This window comes from Danio aesculapii, chromosome 10, assembly GCF_903798145.1.
Source record: "Danio aesculapii chromosome 10, fDanAes4.1, whole genome shotgun sequence".
Taxonomy (NCBI): Eukaryota; Metazoa; Chordata; class Actinopteri; order Cypriniformes; family Danionidae; genus Danio; species Danio aesculapii.
The window spans coordinates 17,122,902-17,138,313 of NC_079444.1; the positions used below are offsets into that span (position 1 = coordinate 17,122,902).

General features: G+C 37.3%; 1 protein-coding gene across 2 annotated transcripts in view; it reads right to left on the reverse strand.

Annotated features, from left to right (window-relative positions):
• Positions 1–768: 768 nt before the first annotated feature.
• Positions 769–15,412, reverse strand: part of dmtn (dematin actin binding protein) — a 42,617-nt gene continuing 27,973 nt past the window's right edge. The window contains exons 9-16 of one of the 2 annotated variants that reach the window (XM_056466371.1): positions 14,144–14,253; positions 13,868–13,973; positions 12,370–12,434; positions 6,423–6,468; positions 6,276–6,283; positions 3,933–3,998; positions 3,613–3,693; positions 769–1,914 (exon numbers count right to left, since the gene is read on the reverse strand). In XM_056466371.1, coding sequence (XP_056322346.1) covers positions 1,801–1,914; positions 3,613–3,693; positions 3,933–3,998; positions 6,276–6,283; positions 6,423–6,468; positions 12,370–12,434; positions 13,868–13,973; positions 14,144–14,253 — 596 coding nt within the window. In that variant the 3' untranslated portion in view covers positions 769–1,800. Of the gene's footprint in view, positions 1,915–3,612; positions 3,694–3,932; positions 3,999–6,061; positions 6,284–6,422; positions 6,469–12,369; positions 12,435–13,867; positions 13,974–14,143; positions 14,254–15,412 lie in introns of those variants that run through there. The other variant, XM_056466370.1, reaches the window with a different exon arrangement.

The following is a 15,412-nucleotide window of genomic DNA, read 5'->3' on the forward strand; positions in this document are numbered from 1 at the left end:
GTGCACCCAGCTCTGTGAGTTCATCAACTCCTCCAGAAATGATACCTGGATGATGCAACTCGAGTGAATCACGCGAATAGTGCGTTAAGTGCGCCAAACGCACAAAACACTGAGTTCGCGCTGCAGGATGTCTATACGCATCTTTGCATTGACTTAACACATGGGTCTCAAAGTCAATTCCTGTAGGGCCGCAGCTCTGCACAGTTTTGCTCCAACCCTAATCAAACACAGCTGATCCAAATAATCGAGTTGTTCAAAAGAGCATCGAACACCTTGATTAGTTGCATCAGTTGTGTTTGATTAGGATTGGAGCAAAATATGCAGAGCTGTGGCCCTCCAGGAATTGACTTTGAGACCTATGACTTAACATGTAAATCACTCGCGCTTGATGCTTCATCCGCGTCTAGTGTAAACGCACCATCACAAACCCAAACTTTGAATGGTATTTCATTTAAAGTGACAGTTCACCAAAAATGGTAATTTATTCACCCTCAAATGCTTCCAAACCATTAGGAGTTACTTTTCTTTTTTCTTATTAACACAGAAGAAGATATTTTGGAAACCGGTTGCCACTTATTTCACAAAAAAGTCACAGAAATCAACATTCTTCAAAATATAAGTGTGTGTGTGTGTGTTCAGTAGAAAGAAATTCAGGTTCAGAACAATTGGAGGGTGAATAAGTGATTCATAAATCAAATTTCTGTCATGAACGCATCAACAATGTGTCACATTTGAATAATCTTGCTCGACACAAACTAACATGAATATTTTTATTGTTTTAGTCTTGTTTGTTTTTTCAACAATACACAATGTTGTTACAGAAAAACGGAGATGAGACACAGAACTATGAACGGACACATAATCGTTGGACGGTCTCCATTGATAAAAGCACATGAAGAGTGATTCGAGAACACCTATGCCGCAGTAAAACACACCGCAATGGAGACCGACTACAAAAGACAGTAAAAAAAACGTAAGTATGCAGCAAAAACAGACATTGGAAATCCATGTTAAAAGCATGGCTTCACGTGGAGCAGAGATCTTCTAGCGTTGTTCAGTTATTACAACCTAACGTATGAAGCACCAACAGTGTACAAGAACCAAAAGCCAGAGCTCACCAGCAAGCCTGAGCTTAGATATTTCATATTAGTCCACAATATTATAACACTGTCGCTATTAGCACAAATAGATGTTGTCATATATCGCAATGCCTTTTATCGGTAAAACTCAATAAATTAAGAAGAAGACTCAGAGTTCATGCAATTTAATGAACGATTGATTTTTTTTGCGAAGTGTTCATTATGTGTTTTTTTTTTCACATGTCAACACCGAGAATAAATAAAAATAATGTGATTTATGTACAGTGCTGGATATGTTTGTGATACAATAAATAGTGTAATATTAGTGAGCAAAAAAAGTGATGGTTCACGATTAAAACTTTGTGTAAATATATAGGCCTATTATTATTATTTTTATTATTATTATAAACTTCTCTGGGCACTTTAAGTTTGAAATAGACGTAAGGCGTAAAGAAAGGGCTGCGGGAGATGATATTCCATCAATATTACTCCGATTTTATTTGTTTCCGATTTTTGTGTGGGATTGGGTGAATCTTCATCTTTATTATTATGTACACCAGAGACCACTGGAAATGTGATTGAAAGAACATCTGGTAAAGTCGTCTTCTTTCGCTTATCTTCAACTGTCTGCATAGCATCCGTATTAAACTAGAGTGGCTTTTACTGGCGTCTCTGGAGGGGAAAAGTGGTTCAGTGTTCAAAAAGCAGATGTGTCCAAGTGTTAGAAAAGGGACACTTTCTTCTTCATGTCGTTCCTCTTCCATAGTGAGAGACGGTCAAACTCTGTGATGGGCATCCCGAATAAGCTGTGAAATTCTTCCGGAGAAAGATGCCTCTGTGAAGGCGAAAGCAAAACCGTCAGAGAAAACCCTATACACTGAATTTCAAATGTTAAAGACTGTTACTTTTGAAACGGTTGTGTTTGGTGGTTTTATTTCAATGTGAGTTAAGATCTATGCATAATGTAGTTATAATGTTTAGTTAGTTTTAAAAATCTAAAAATATAATGTTATATATATATAAAGTTGGGGTTTTTAATTTTAAATATTTTGTCCATTATTAAAATTATCAAAAGTATGTATTTATAAATTAAAAACATTATTTTAATATAATCATATTACAGTTACAGTTACATTGTGTTACAGTTACATTGCATTGAAGGTAAAAACATTTGATCAGATTTTGATTTCCATGTGAATCAAAACCACAATCTTGGCAATATTATTATTATCATCATCATCATCATCATCATCATCATCATCAATAAAACAACATGTAACAAATCATTTGAAAAATTATAATTTTGTTTAAATAAGATATATTGTTATTTAAATAATATTTATTTATTTTACTTGTTTTTTTATTAATTTAGTTATATTTTATTTTTAGACTCGTTTAAGAAGCAACAGCTACAACAACAACAATAATAATAATGATGAACCTAATATTTAAAGAATAATGAAAATAATATTTATATATTTTACTTGTTTTTTAAAATTAATTTAGTTATATTTTATTTTTAGATGCATTTAAGAAACAACAGCTACAACAACAACAATAATATTAATAATAATGATGAACCTAATATTTAAAGAATAATGAAAATAATATTTATATTGCTAACAATAATGCTAACTATTATTATTATTCTTTTTATTACTATTAGAGCTGCACAATATACCGTTTAAGCATCGATATCGCAATGTGATCATTTGCAATAGTCACATTTCAGGATATGCAATGTTCATTCTGGATTATATTGATCATTTGCATGTGTTTTTGAGGCCTGTTACTCTATGAAGTTTTTTTAAAGCATTCAGGCGTAAGAAATTGTATCATTTGTAACTAATAACTTAATTTTATTTAGTTTTTTATACGATGAAGACTATGCTGTATTATTTTACATTTGGTTATTCGATTACTGTATGCCTGAATACCGTTAGACTCTGTTAAACTGTTGTTTATTTCATTTGTATCTTTTACTTTATTGCATTCATCCATGCCCGTAGAGGGTTTATTATATTTTATGCAGATGCACTTTTACTACTAATATTGCAATATATATTGCAGTAAACAAAATATCACAATGTCAAATTTTTCCAATTTTGTGCAGCCCTAACTGATATTAAAACAACATGTAACGAGTGATATAAAAAATATAATTTATAATATAAAATAATATTTGTTTGTTTTTATTTAATATATTTACTTTAATATAACTTACATATTTTATTAATTAGATTTTTAAAAACCTATATATTTAGTTATATTTTATTTGTAGGAGTGTTTGAGAAACAACAAAAGCAATAATGATAAGACTGAACTATAATTATTATAACGAATCATTTGAAAACATTGGAATTTATTAAAAAAAAACATGTATACTGCTAACAATAATGTCATTGCTAATAATACAATTTTTTTTTTAAACAATAATAACAATTTTGGCTACTTTAATGGCTACTTTTTTGCCAAAGAAGCTCACCTAATTTAAACTTTTAACTTTGTTTAATTATTTCATATTAAGATTTACCTCTAATCTGGTCCTGTCAACACCAGGAGGAAGTTTAGTGCGCCCTCTGTGGGTCACAATCAGCATCTCATAAGGATAGATCTGAAGAAAGACACAAGATTTCATTCAACTTTATAAACACTACATTCAGTATGCATGCATTTTAATGAACTAGACACCGAAATCAAGCCGTCACACATCCAGCGGTTTGGATGTTTTCATTCAGCATCGTCTTAAATCATACTTGCATACAGAGTTCAGCATTGACCGATGCCAGGCTCGAAAGCATGTGAGTGAATGTATGGCAGGGGTTATGAAGCGTCTCTTGAGATCTGCCTCACCTTCTGTTCCAGAATACTAGGAAGAGAGTTTCCTCTGTCCATGCGGCCGCTCTGTGAATCGCCATTCTATGAAGACGGCCCCCCCCGAGCCCCAAAAAAGCGGGACACAGGAGATCAACATGAGACAGGTACATTCAGAGAGCAGGCCTCACTGCATACACAATAATGAATCAGCCTCACGTGACTCATTATTCAGAGTGTGTGTGAGAAAGAGAGAGTGTGTGTGAGCAGATCTAATGAGTCTGAAGCCATGAGAGAAAGGCGCAGGCTAACACAGGGGTGTAAATTACTTCAGCACTGTACTAAAATATTATTTTGTGGATTCCTTTTTTTACTCTGTTACAGTTGGTTTTTTTACTTGAGTACACTTCTGAAGAACAAACTGTACTTTTTTATACTTATTTTTAATTTTGAAAATCATATTTATGTATACACATCCATTATTTGCTAATAAATTTGGCAAGTGGAAATGAAATGTATGTGTCTTGACATGCAACAAGCAATGATGTTTGTTTTTACACAGCATTATTTCAGCTTGTAATACAGCTGGGGGAAATGGACAATTCTCATTTCCTTAGAATTTATGATTTATAGTTATATCTTTGAGTAACACCATTTTTGTTTTATACTGTAAAACTACTGATGACATTTCCTTCCCATTTTAAACTCGCATTTCTGCATATTTTCAATCACAATTTTTTTCTGACCAATTCTGTTATTTTTCTGAGAAACAAACAATAAAAAAAAAAAACGCTCTAAATGATTACATTTTTATTTGAAATTGGAAATAAGTGTTATCAGCCCTTTATAAAATAGCAAATATTTATATTTTACTCAAACACACGCCTAATAAATCCAGAATAAAAAAAGAGAATTTTCAAGTGAGTGCAAAAATCCAGTAATTGGAAATTGATTTATCATTAATATTTGAGTATTACTATTATATTAGTACTATACTACTGTATTAGTAGTTTACACTGCCTGACAAAACTCTTGTTACCTATCCAATTTTAGGAACAGCAAATAATAACTTGACTTCTAGTTGATCATTTGGTGTCAGAAGTGGCTTATATGAAAGGTAAAGGCCTCTAGATTACGCTTATTTTACCAAAATAAAATATGATCATACCTTGATTTTTAATTAGTTAATTAGGACAGTAGGGTCTGACTTTGCTTAGACAAAAGTCTTGTCACTTAACATAAATAATGTACAGTATAAAATATAAAGTCATGGTGCCGTGAAAAAAGAGTTAATATTGTGTTTGACTCCCATGAGCTTGGAGGACTGCATCCATCCATCTCTGCAATGACTCAAATAACTTATTAATAAAGTCTCTGGAATGGCAAAGAAAGTGTTCTTGCAGGACTCCCAGAGTTTATCAAGATTCTTTGGATTCATAGTCAATGCCTCCTCCTTTATTTTACCCCAGACATGCTCAATAATGTTCATATCTGGCGATTGGGCTGGCCAATCCTTGTGCACCTTGACATTCTTTGCTTTCAGGAATGTTGATGTGGAGGCTAAAGTATGAGGAGGAGTGATATTCTGCTGAAGAATTTGCCCTCTCCTGTGGTTTGTAATGTAATGGGCAGCACAAATGTCTCTCGATACCTCAAGCTGCTGATTTTACCATCCACTCTACAGATCTCTCGCATGCCCCGACATGGAATGTAACCCCAACCCATAATTTTTCCTTCCCCAAACTTAACTGATGTCTGTGAGAATCTTGGGTTCATGAAGTTTCCAGTAGGTCTTCTGCAGTATTTGTGATAATTGGGATGTAGTTCAACAGATGATTCATCGGAAAAATCTACCTTCTGCCACTTTTCCAAATGATCAACTAGAAGTCAAGTTATTATTTGTTGCTCTTACAACTGGGATCGACAACAAGACTTTTGTCAGGTAGTGTATCTATATAGCAGCAAAACAAAATATCTCAATTTTCCAAAACCGTGCAGCCCTACTTTATATATTAATTTCACATTGCATTAGAGGATTCAATATCACAAAACAAAAATATTATCCTTCATTTTTATTTATACTTTCATACTTTTGCTTTTTAATATTTAAGTATAATTTAAAGCTGCGTTTTTTTTTTTTTTTTTACTTTTACTCAAGTCATTTTTTTGCTAGATGTTTTGCTAATATTTTGATTCAGCATTTGTGCTTTCACTAGAACGTTTTTTTTTACACCCCTGGCCAATGCGTATGTCAGGGTAAAGAGACATTAGTAGCAGGAACAGGATGTGGTTTTAATGTCAGAGTCTAAAAGCTGCTGGCATATTAGAAAACAAACCTTAAAAGGCCATGCTTGGTTAATCAAATAAACAAAAGCATCTTACCGGTACACCTGAAGAAAAATATAAAGAAAACAAATGAGAATTAGTTTTAAAGCTTTTTAGCAACATTCAGTAATACACGTCATTAATAATCATGCATTTATAACCTAAGCCTAATTAATATGTTATTTTAATATCCTTAAATCTTACCTGTTTTTGCTTTTCCATTGTCTGTAGAGAAGTCAGCAGACTGCAGCTACATGCATTATAACAACAACAACAACAACAACACAGTTAAAATCACCACAGACACTAAAGAACTACACAAACATGAAACACATTTATGACACATTAAATGCAACTTTGCTTGAAAACTGAAACAAGTTAGTTGCAGTGTCTAAATACATCTGTCATGGATTGGTCAGGCTCTCACGACCCCCACTCACGAAGATCACCATCACCTGACTTCTAATGAGCACACAGCTGCATCACATTCACGAGCACCAGATAAAAGCACAGCACTCCAGTCGCTCATTGTCCGGGCTCGTCTCGACGAAAGCGGACAACTGAGCGACCACTCAGCGTAGTCATCCTCAGCTAAAACAAACGATTTACTTACCTGTTCTCTTTGTATCCCTCCTAGTCTTCCTGGTCCTCCCGAATCGTCCTGTCTTCCAGTCCTTCCAAGTCTGTGTCATCCTCTGTCAGCTGTATCTGGTGTGTGCTGTCCATCCTCGTGTATTCCTGTTACCCAGCCACGGAGGAAAAGACCCCAACATCATTCCTGATCCTCCTGGCTATCCTTCATGTGCTCCTTGTTGTCATTTAATAAACACCCTAACGTTTCCTTACCTCTGTCTCCTGTCCGCTTCATAACAGAAGCCCGGACCTATAACGACGACAACATGAGCACCCCCGATCACCTTCAAGAGCTGGTGGACCAGTTGAAGCGGATTCTACAGCCACCAGCTCCACTTTCCAACGCACCACCAGCACCGAGCACTTCCGCCTCCACAGTTTCTTCTTCGGCCCTTCCTTCCAGTCCCATGGCCCGACCAGCGCCCTACTCAGGCGGAGCGGGGGAGTGCAATGGTTTTCTGTTACAATGTTCCCTCATATTCGAAATGCAACCTTCTCTATATCCCACAGATAAGTCGAAGATCGCCTACATCGTATCTCTACTCTCTGGACCTGCACTTAAATGGGCTGAGACGATCTGGAACCAAGCCGGGCCGGTCATGAATTCCATCACTACCTTCACGGAGTATTTCAAAGAGGTGTTTGGACGTTCTGATGGGGAAGTAGCCGCTGGAGAGCAGCTGTATCATCTAAAGCAAGGTACTCTATCTACACAGGAATATGCTCTCCGGTTTCGCACTCTAGCAGCTGCAAGTGGATGGAATGAGAGATCGTTGTTGACCACGTACCGGCTCGGCTTGGAACCCACTCTCCGAATCCAACTGGCCACATTAGATGATACAATGGGTCTGGAGAGATTCATCCAACATTCTCTCCGATGTTCCGATCGTCTCCGTTCCTATCAACAGGACACCATCACCCCCTCGTCTGCACTCCTCCAATCGCCTGAGTCAACAGCCTCTCCAGAACCAGAACCCATGATAATAGAGTCTGGAAGACTGACATCAGCGGAACGACAGAGGAGGCTGACCCGGGGTCTGTGTCTATACTGCGGTGTCAGTGGACACACCCGTATGGAGTGTCCCCTTCGTCCCATTCGGACTTCAGTGAGTGTATTCAGTACGAATATTGAACAATGTAAACCACTTACTACCACCGTACAAATAACTACTGCCTCTATTTCTCTCCTTGTCACAGCCCTCATCGACTCCGGGTCAGCAGGGAACTTCATCTCCCAATCCCTCTGTCGTCAACTCCACCTCCGTACTGAGGCGTCCTCGCATATATACCAGATACAACCGATAACCCAGTGCACTCGATCTTCGACCCGTATCCATCGACAATGCGAAGACATCCTTCTTCAAGTGGGGTTGTTACATCAAGAGAGGATTCAATTTCTGGTTCTGGAGGGTGCAAATATGGACATCATTCTAGGGCGCCCGTGGCTGGTGAAGCACGATCCCATCATCTCTTGGGGCACAGGAGAGATAAAGAAATGGGGATCTGGATGTACACCTGCCTGTTTTCCAAATCTCCCTCTTCAAGGTCGGAACCCCATTTCTTTGTTTGCAACATCGGTCGAGAGCCCTCCTGAGAAGCAGTCTATCCACATTCCTAAGGAGTACAGCTCCTTTCATGATGTCTTCTGCCCCAAGAGAGCTTCCCAGCTACCGCCGCATCGGCCATGGGACTGCGCGATCGACCTAGTTCCAGATGCCCAGTTGCCAAGAGGTAGGATCTACCCGCTCTCGCTTCCAGAGAATCAGGCAATGGAAGATTACATAAGGGAGGCTCTGAGTCAGGGGTACATACGTCACTCAAAATCACCAGCCGCCTCAAGCTTCTTCTTTGTGGCCAAGAAGGACGGAGGGCTGCGTCCATGCATCGACTACAGGGTCCTAAATAACGGTACAGTAAAATACCGATATCCCCTTCCTCTGGTACCAGCCGCTTTGGAACAGCTCCGAGAAGCTAAAGTCTTCACTAAATTGGACCTCCGCAGCGCGTATAATCTGATAAGAATACGTGAGGGGGACCAATGGAAGACAGCATTCGTGACCCCTACTGGCCACTATGAATATGAGGTCATGCCTTACGGTCTGGTCAACGCCCCCTCCGTATTCCAAAACTTCATTCATGAAGTCCTCCGGGAGTTTCTTCACCACTGTGTAATAGTGTACATAGATGACATCCTCATTTACTCCCGGAGTGAGGCCGAACATCGCCAACACGTTGCGGAGGTCCTACACACATTGAGAGAACATCACCTCTACCTCAAAGCGGAGAAATGCTCATTCCACCAGAAGTCGATTCATTTCTTGGGATACATCATTGACCAAACCGGTATACGTATGGATGGGAAGAAAATTGAGGCTGTTCTATCCTGGTCAGAACCCACTTCCATTAAGGAGCTCCAGAGGTTTCTTGGGTTTGCTAACTTTTATAGACGGTTTATCAAGGACTACAGCAGGATTACATCACCTCTCACTAATCTCCTCAAGGGTAAACCCAAAGGACTGGAGTGGACCAAAGAAGCAGCCGCAGCCTTCCGCCTTCTTAAGAAGGAGTTCACAAGGGCCCCACTCCTGACTCATCCTGACCCAAATCTTCCTTTCGTGGTGGAAGTGGACGCATCCACCACCGGCGTCGGGGCAGTATTATCTCAACATCATGATACACCGCCCCGACTGCATCCCTGTGCCTATTTCTCTCGGAAGTTGAGCCCGGCGGAGCAGAATTACAGCATAGGAGACAGGGAGCTTCTAGCAATCAAGCTAGCCTTGGAGGAGTGGCGTCACTGGTTGGAGGGAGCCAAACATCCGTTCCAGGTGATCACAGATCACAAAAACCTCCAATACATCAAAGAGGCCAAGAGACTATGTCCACGTCAAGCCAGATGGTCACTTTTCTTCTCACGTTTTGATTTCTCCATTTCCTATCGTCCAGGACCCAAGAATCTAAGAGCAGACGCTCTCTCTCGTTTACACGAGCATCACGATCATGAAGAACTCCCAACGAAGATTCTTCCCGAACACATCTCCATTTGTCCGATCACCTGGAACGCTCCTCCAGTCGTTGCCACTCCGGAAGCCCCTGCTCCGCCGGGATGCCCTCCTCATCGGCAGTTCATACCACCTGAACACCGGGTAGATCTGATCCACTCCTTACATACCTCGCTAGGCACTGGACATCCAGGGATCAACAATACTCTCTCGCTAGTATCCCAACGATTCTGGTGGCCAAACATGGCAAGGGATGTGAGGCAATATGTTCAGGGCTGTAAGGACTGTGCCCAATCCAAGAGCCCACGTCATCTACCCGCTGGAAAGCTCCATCCCTTGCCGATTCCGAACCGTCCCTGGTCACACCTAGGAGTGGACTTTATCACTGACCTCCCTTCGTCAGAAGGTAATACCTGTATTCTAGTCATAGTAGATAGATTCTCAAAGTTTGTCAAACTAATCCCTCTGAAAGGTCTTCCCACAGCCTTTGAAACTGCCGACAATATCTTTAATCAAGTCTTCAGGTCATTTGGTATTCCAGAAGATATTGTGTCGGACAGAGGTCCACAGTTCATCTCACGTCTATGGAAAGCCTTCTTCAAGCTCCTAGGTGTGGCCGTCAGCCTCTCTTCTGGATATCATCCCCAAACCAACGGGCAGACAGAGAGGAAGATTCAGGAGGTGGGACGGTTCCTGAGGACCTTCTGCAGTGGTCACCAGAACTCCTGGAGCCAGTATTTGGGCTGGGCAGAATATGCCCAAAATTCACTGCGGCAACCCTCCACCGGACTCACGCCATTCCAGTGCGTCCTGGGCTTCCAACCACCGCTCTTTCCCTGGGATGGCGAACCATCTGATGTCCCCGCAGTGGATCACTGGTTCCGGGAGAGCGAGAGAGTCTGGGACGAGGCTCATCAACATCTGCAGAGGGCAGTCCGTCGAAGCAAGGTAACCGCCGATAGGAGAAGGTCTGAAGAACCCAGATACACACCCGGACAAAAGGTGTGGCTATCCACCCGGGACATACGCATGCGACTGCCCTCTCGCAAGTTAAGTCCCCGATTTGTTGGTCCCTTCACCATCGTGGAACAGGTTAACCCCGTCACCTACAAACTACAATTACCCTCTCACTACCGTATTCACCCTACATTCCACGTATCACTCCTGAAACCCTATCACGATCCTGTTCTTCCCTCCACAGAGCCTGACCACGAAGAGGAACCCCCTCCTCCACTGCTCCTAGAAGAAGGAGCCGTCTACGCAGTGAAGGAGATCTTGCGTTCCCGACGTCGTGGTGGCCAGTTGGAGTACCTGGTGGACTGGGAAGGGTACGGCCCCGAAGAAAGGACATGGGTTCCCAGAGCTGATATTCTCGATCCTAGTCTCATGGTGGAGTTTCATGAGAGCCACCCTGAGTTCCCAGCGCCTAGAGGCAGAGGGAGACCACCACGGCGTCGGAGGTGTCGGCCCTCAGGAGCGGGCCCTGGGGAGGGGGGTACTGTCATGGATTGGTCAGGCTCTCACGACCCCCACTCACGAAGATCACCATCACCTGACTTCTAATGAGCACACAGCTGCATCACATTCACGAGCACCAGATAAAAGCACAGCACTCCAGTCGCTCATTGTCCGGGCTCGTCTCGACGAAAGCGGACAACTGAGCGACCACTCAGCGTAGTCATCCTCAGCTAAAACAAACGATTTACTTACCTGTTCTCTTTGTATCCCTCCTAGTCTTCCTGGTCCTCCCGAATCGTCCTGTCTTCCAGTCCTTCCAAGTCTGTGTCATCCTCTGTCAGCTGTATCTGGTGTGTGCTGTCCATCCTCGTGTATTCCTGTTACCCAGCCACGGAGGAAAAGACCCCAACATCATTCCTGATCCTCCTGGCTATCCTTCATGTGCTCCTTGTTGTCATTTAATAAACACCCTAACGTTTCCTTACCTCTGTCTCCTGTCCGCTTCATAACAACATGTAATTTCAAAATCAAAGAATATTTTATTATTATTTTTAATAATAACAATAATAATAATAACTGTGAAATATTTTAAAAGTGAGCCAATCAAAACAGATGCTACTTTCATATTCAAATGTACACACAGTCCTAAATGTACAGCAGAAATAATGTATGTATTATTACTATTAATATAATGTTTTATTATTAATAAAAAACTATCTGAAGTGAGACAATTAAAGTACAGTATTATCATATAAAAGATATTTGTGTTTTTGTACAGAAATCAGTGATTAAAAACTATATAAAAATTTTAAATATCAATTATTAATACAATTAATATAATATAATTGATATTATTAATTTATAATCATTTAAAATAATAAAAATATATCTATTAAGCACCACCATTCTAAAAATCATGCTGTACATTAAATGTTAATATTTAATATGAAGTCTTAATAGCAAAAAAATCTCTCATAAACATCACAGACAAACCCAGGGGAACACATAATATAGCTGAAATGTATTATAGAGTCCTTTAAATGATGAAGGTCTCTTACCCTGGTAAGGCCTGTTCGACTGCATGGAGGTAAAGAGGCAGATTTAGTAGTGCTGGCTGATGATCCTGCAGCAAACAGAAATGAAACATGCAATTATGAACACAACAGACATTCTGAATAGATTTTGTATGCAGTTCATCATTCAAACACTTGGCGTCCTCAGTGACCTGCAGGCTGAGGAAAAACACATCAGGTGTTTAAAGTTACAGTTCACCCCAAAATAAACATTTCATTATAAATGACTCATCATAATTTACATGTATTTTACATAATTTCTGGTTTCAAACCTGTTTATATATATATATATATATATATATATATATATATATATATATATATATATATATATATATATATATATATATATATTTATTTATTTATTTATTTTATTATTATTATTTTTTTTAATAAAGAAACTCATTCTAAATCTAATTCTATTTTCTAAAACTAATTCTGTTGAATGCAAAAGAAGATATTTTACAGAATGTTGAAAACTAGAGAGTAAACAAGCCATTGACTCAAAAGTAATGATGATTATTGATGATATTAGTATTTAATAATTTATATTGACTGATACGGCATTGGTATGTTTAATATTACACTAATATATGAATATTAATATACATTAGAATATTAATATATATTAATATTCCAATTTGTTTTTGTAATATTATGTGTGTATAAATCAATGCCAATTAATTGCAATTATTAAATACTACTATTGTCAATAATCATCATTATTTGCATTTATTTTAATCATTATTTTATTTTTATTAACAAATATCTCACATTTGTTGGTATTATTATTATTATTATTATTATTATTATTAATAATTATATTAATATAATTTTTTAAATCTTGAAATTACATGTATTTAGATACTAAACTATACTGTTTTGTTTCAGGTTTTTATTTCCAGGCAGATTTTACAATGATATTTCAGGCAGATAAATTTTTTTTTTTTTTTTACAAATATTTTATATTTATATATATATATATATATATATATATATATATATATATATATATATATATATATATATATATATATATATATATATATTTTAAAGATTTTTTACATTATATAAAATTATAAAATTATAATATAAATAATACAATTGGACAAATAATTAAATAATATAATTAATATAATATAATAAATTATAGGAATAAATTTACAATTTAAAATATTGTTTCTATAATAACAATTTTTAATCTTACCATTTATTGATCAGTTTTATTTTAATCACAATAATATTAGAATATCACAATAACTATTATAATTTTATACCTATATAAATGTTACATATAAATGTTAAATTGATGGCCACTGGCTTCCATATTTTTTCCTCTACTATGGCAGTCAAAAGCTATTGTCAACTTTCTTTAAAATATCTTCTTTTGTGTTCAGCAAGGGTGATTAGGTGAGCAAATGCTGATTTTTAGTTGAACTGTTCCTTTGGGCTGAAGAGCTAAAGTAAAACAAGCATTACATACCCAAATGTATGTTTGTCCCGTCTGGCAGAGAGCGTGTTTTTCTGCGGATGAGCCCGGACTTCTCTATTTCCTCCTTCAGGATCAGTTTGCCTAAGTTGGACTGTATCTGAAAAACAAACAAACACTCCTGTCATGATTAGAGCTCCATTAAGCTCCTCATACCCTTCCAGCACTGCAAATTTCACTTATACGGCTGAAAACAAAACAGTTGATCATCAAGTCTGGCATCTGATGTATTGTTGCAGACAGTGAGCATGTTCTGATGCGAGTGCTCACCTTCTGAAGCTCCTGCTCCTGGAGTCTCTTTGCATCTTCTGTCAAATCCTCAAACTCATCATCCTCCATTGGCTTTCCCTGTTCTGCTGCCTTCCTCCTCCACTCAATCTCTGACAGAGGAAAAAAAAAACACCAATGAGGGTCTTGATGATTCATTACAGTCTGATAAAGTGCTGAAATATTCCAATATAATACTGCTATTCATTATTCTAAAATATGTTAGTTATTATAATTAATATAATACTAATAATGACATTTACTAGATTGCATAACTTTAATATCACAATTGTATTAGAATATTACTATATAATATGATTAATGGCATGAATAATAATAATAATAATAATAATAATAATAATAATAATAATTATAATGGCATTTATTATAATTAACATTATTTACATTGTAAACCAATGATTGTAGTTTAATGATTTAAATAATAATAATTATTAATAGAAGCATTTCATGATTAGTATGAATTTATTTTATTTTATTTGTGTTAAATTGATTGTTCAAAATTATTACTACAAAAATATTGTCATTTTGTACAATATAGACTGAATTGTACTTATAATGATTTATATATTTATATAATATTTGTATTATTTAATTGCTGTTTAATTATTTAATATTTTTTATTATGAATTATATTCAGTCATATTTTCATTAATATTAATATTCATGATATTATAATACTGCATTGAAATATATTGCATTAATTATAATTAAAATAATTATAATTTAATAATAACAGTGATAATTATTATCACCAGCATAGTTGTAATATTTTAATAACGCAATGTTTATAATTTTTTTTTCATTTAATATTAAATAAAATATTATTATTATTGATAACTATCAGTTATTATTACTTAAACTAATGTTAACCACACTACATTTTAAACACGCAAGCTTATTTCCACAATTCCTGCCACTATGCTCTCATCTTAAACTTCCATTAGCCAAAGGTTTATTAGGATGAACAAAAAAATATGGCATTTCCCTTTACAACACAGCTTCATTTAGACCAGGCATGGGCAAACTCGATTCTGGAGGGCTGGTGTCCCTGCAGAGTTTTGCTCCAACACTAATCAAACACACCTGAACACCCTAATTAGTGTCTTCAGGATCACTAGAAAGCTACAAGCAGGTGTGTTTAATTAGGGTTGGTGCAAAACTATGCAGGGACACCGGCCCTCCAGGATCGAGTTTGCCCATCCCTGATTTAGACCAATCAAATTGATCATGGGTGGAGCTAAAGCCCCGCAC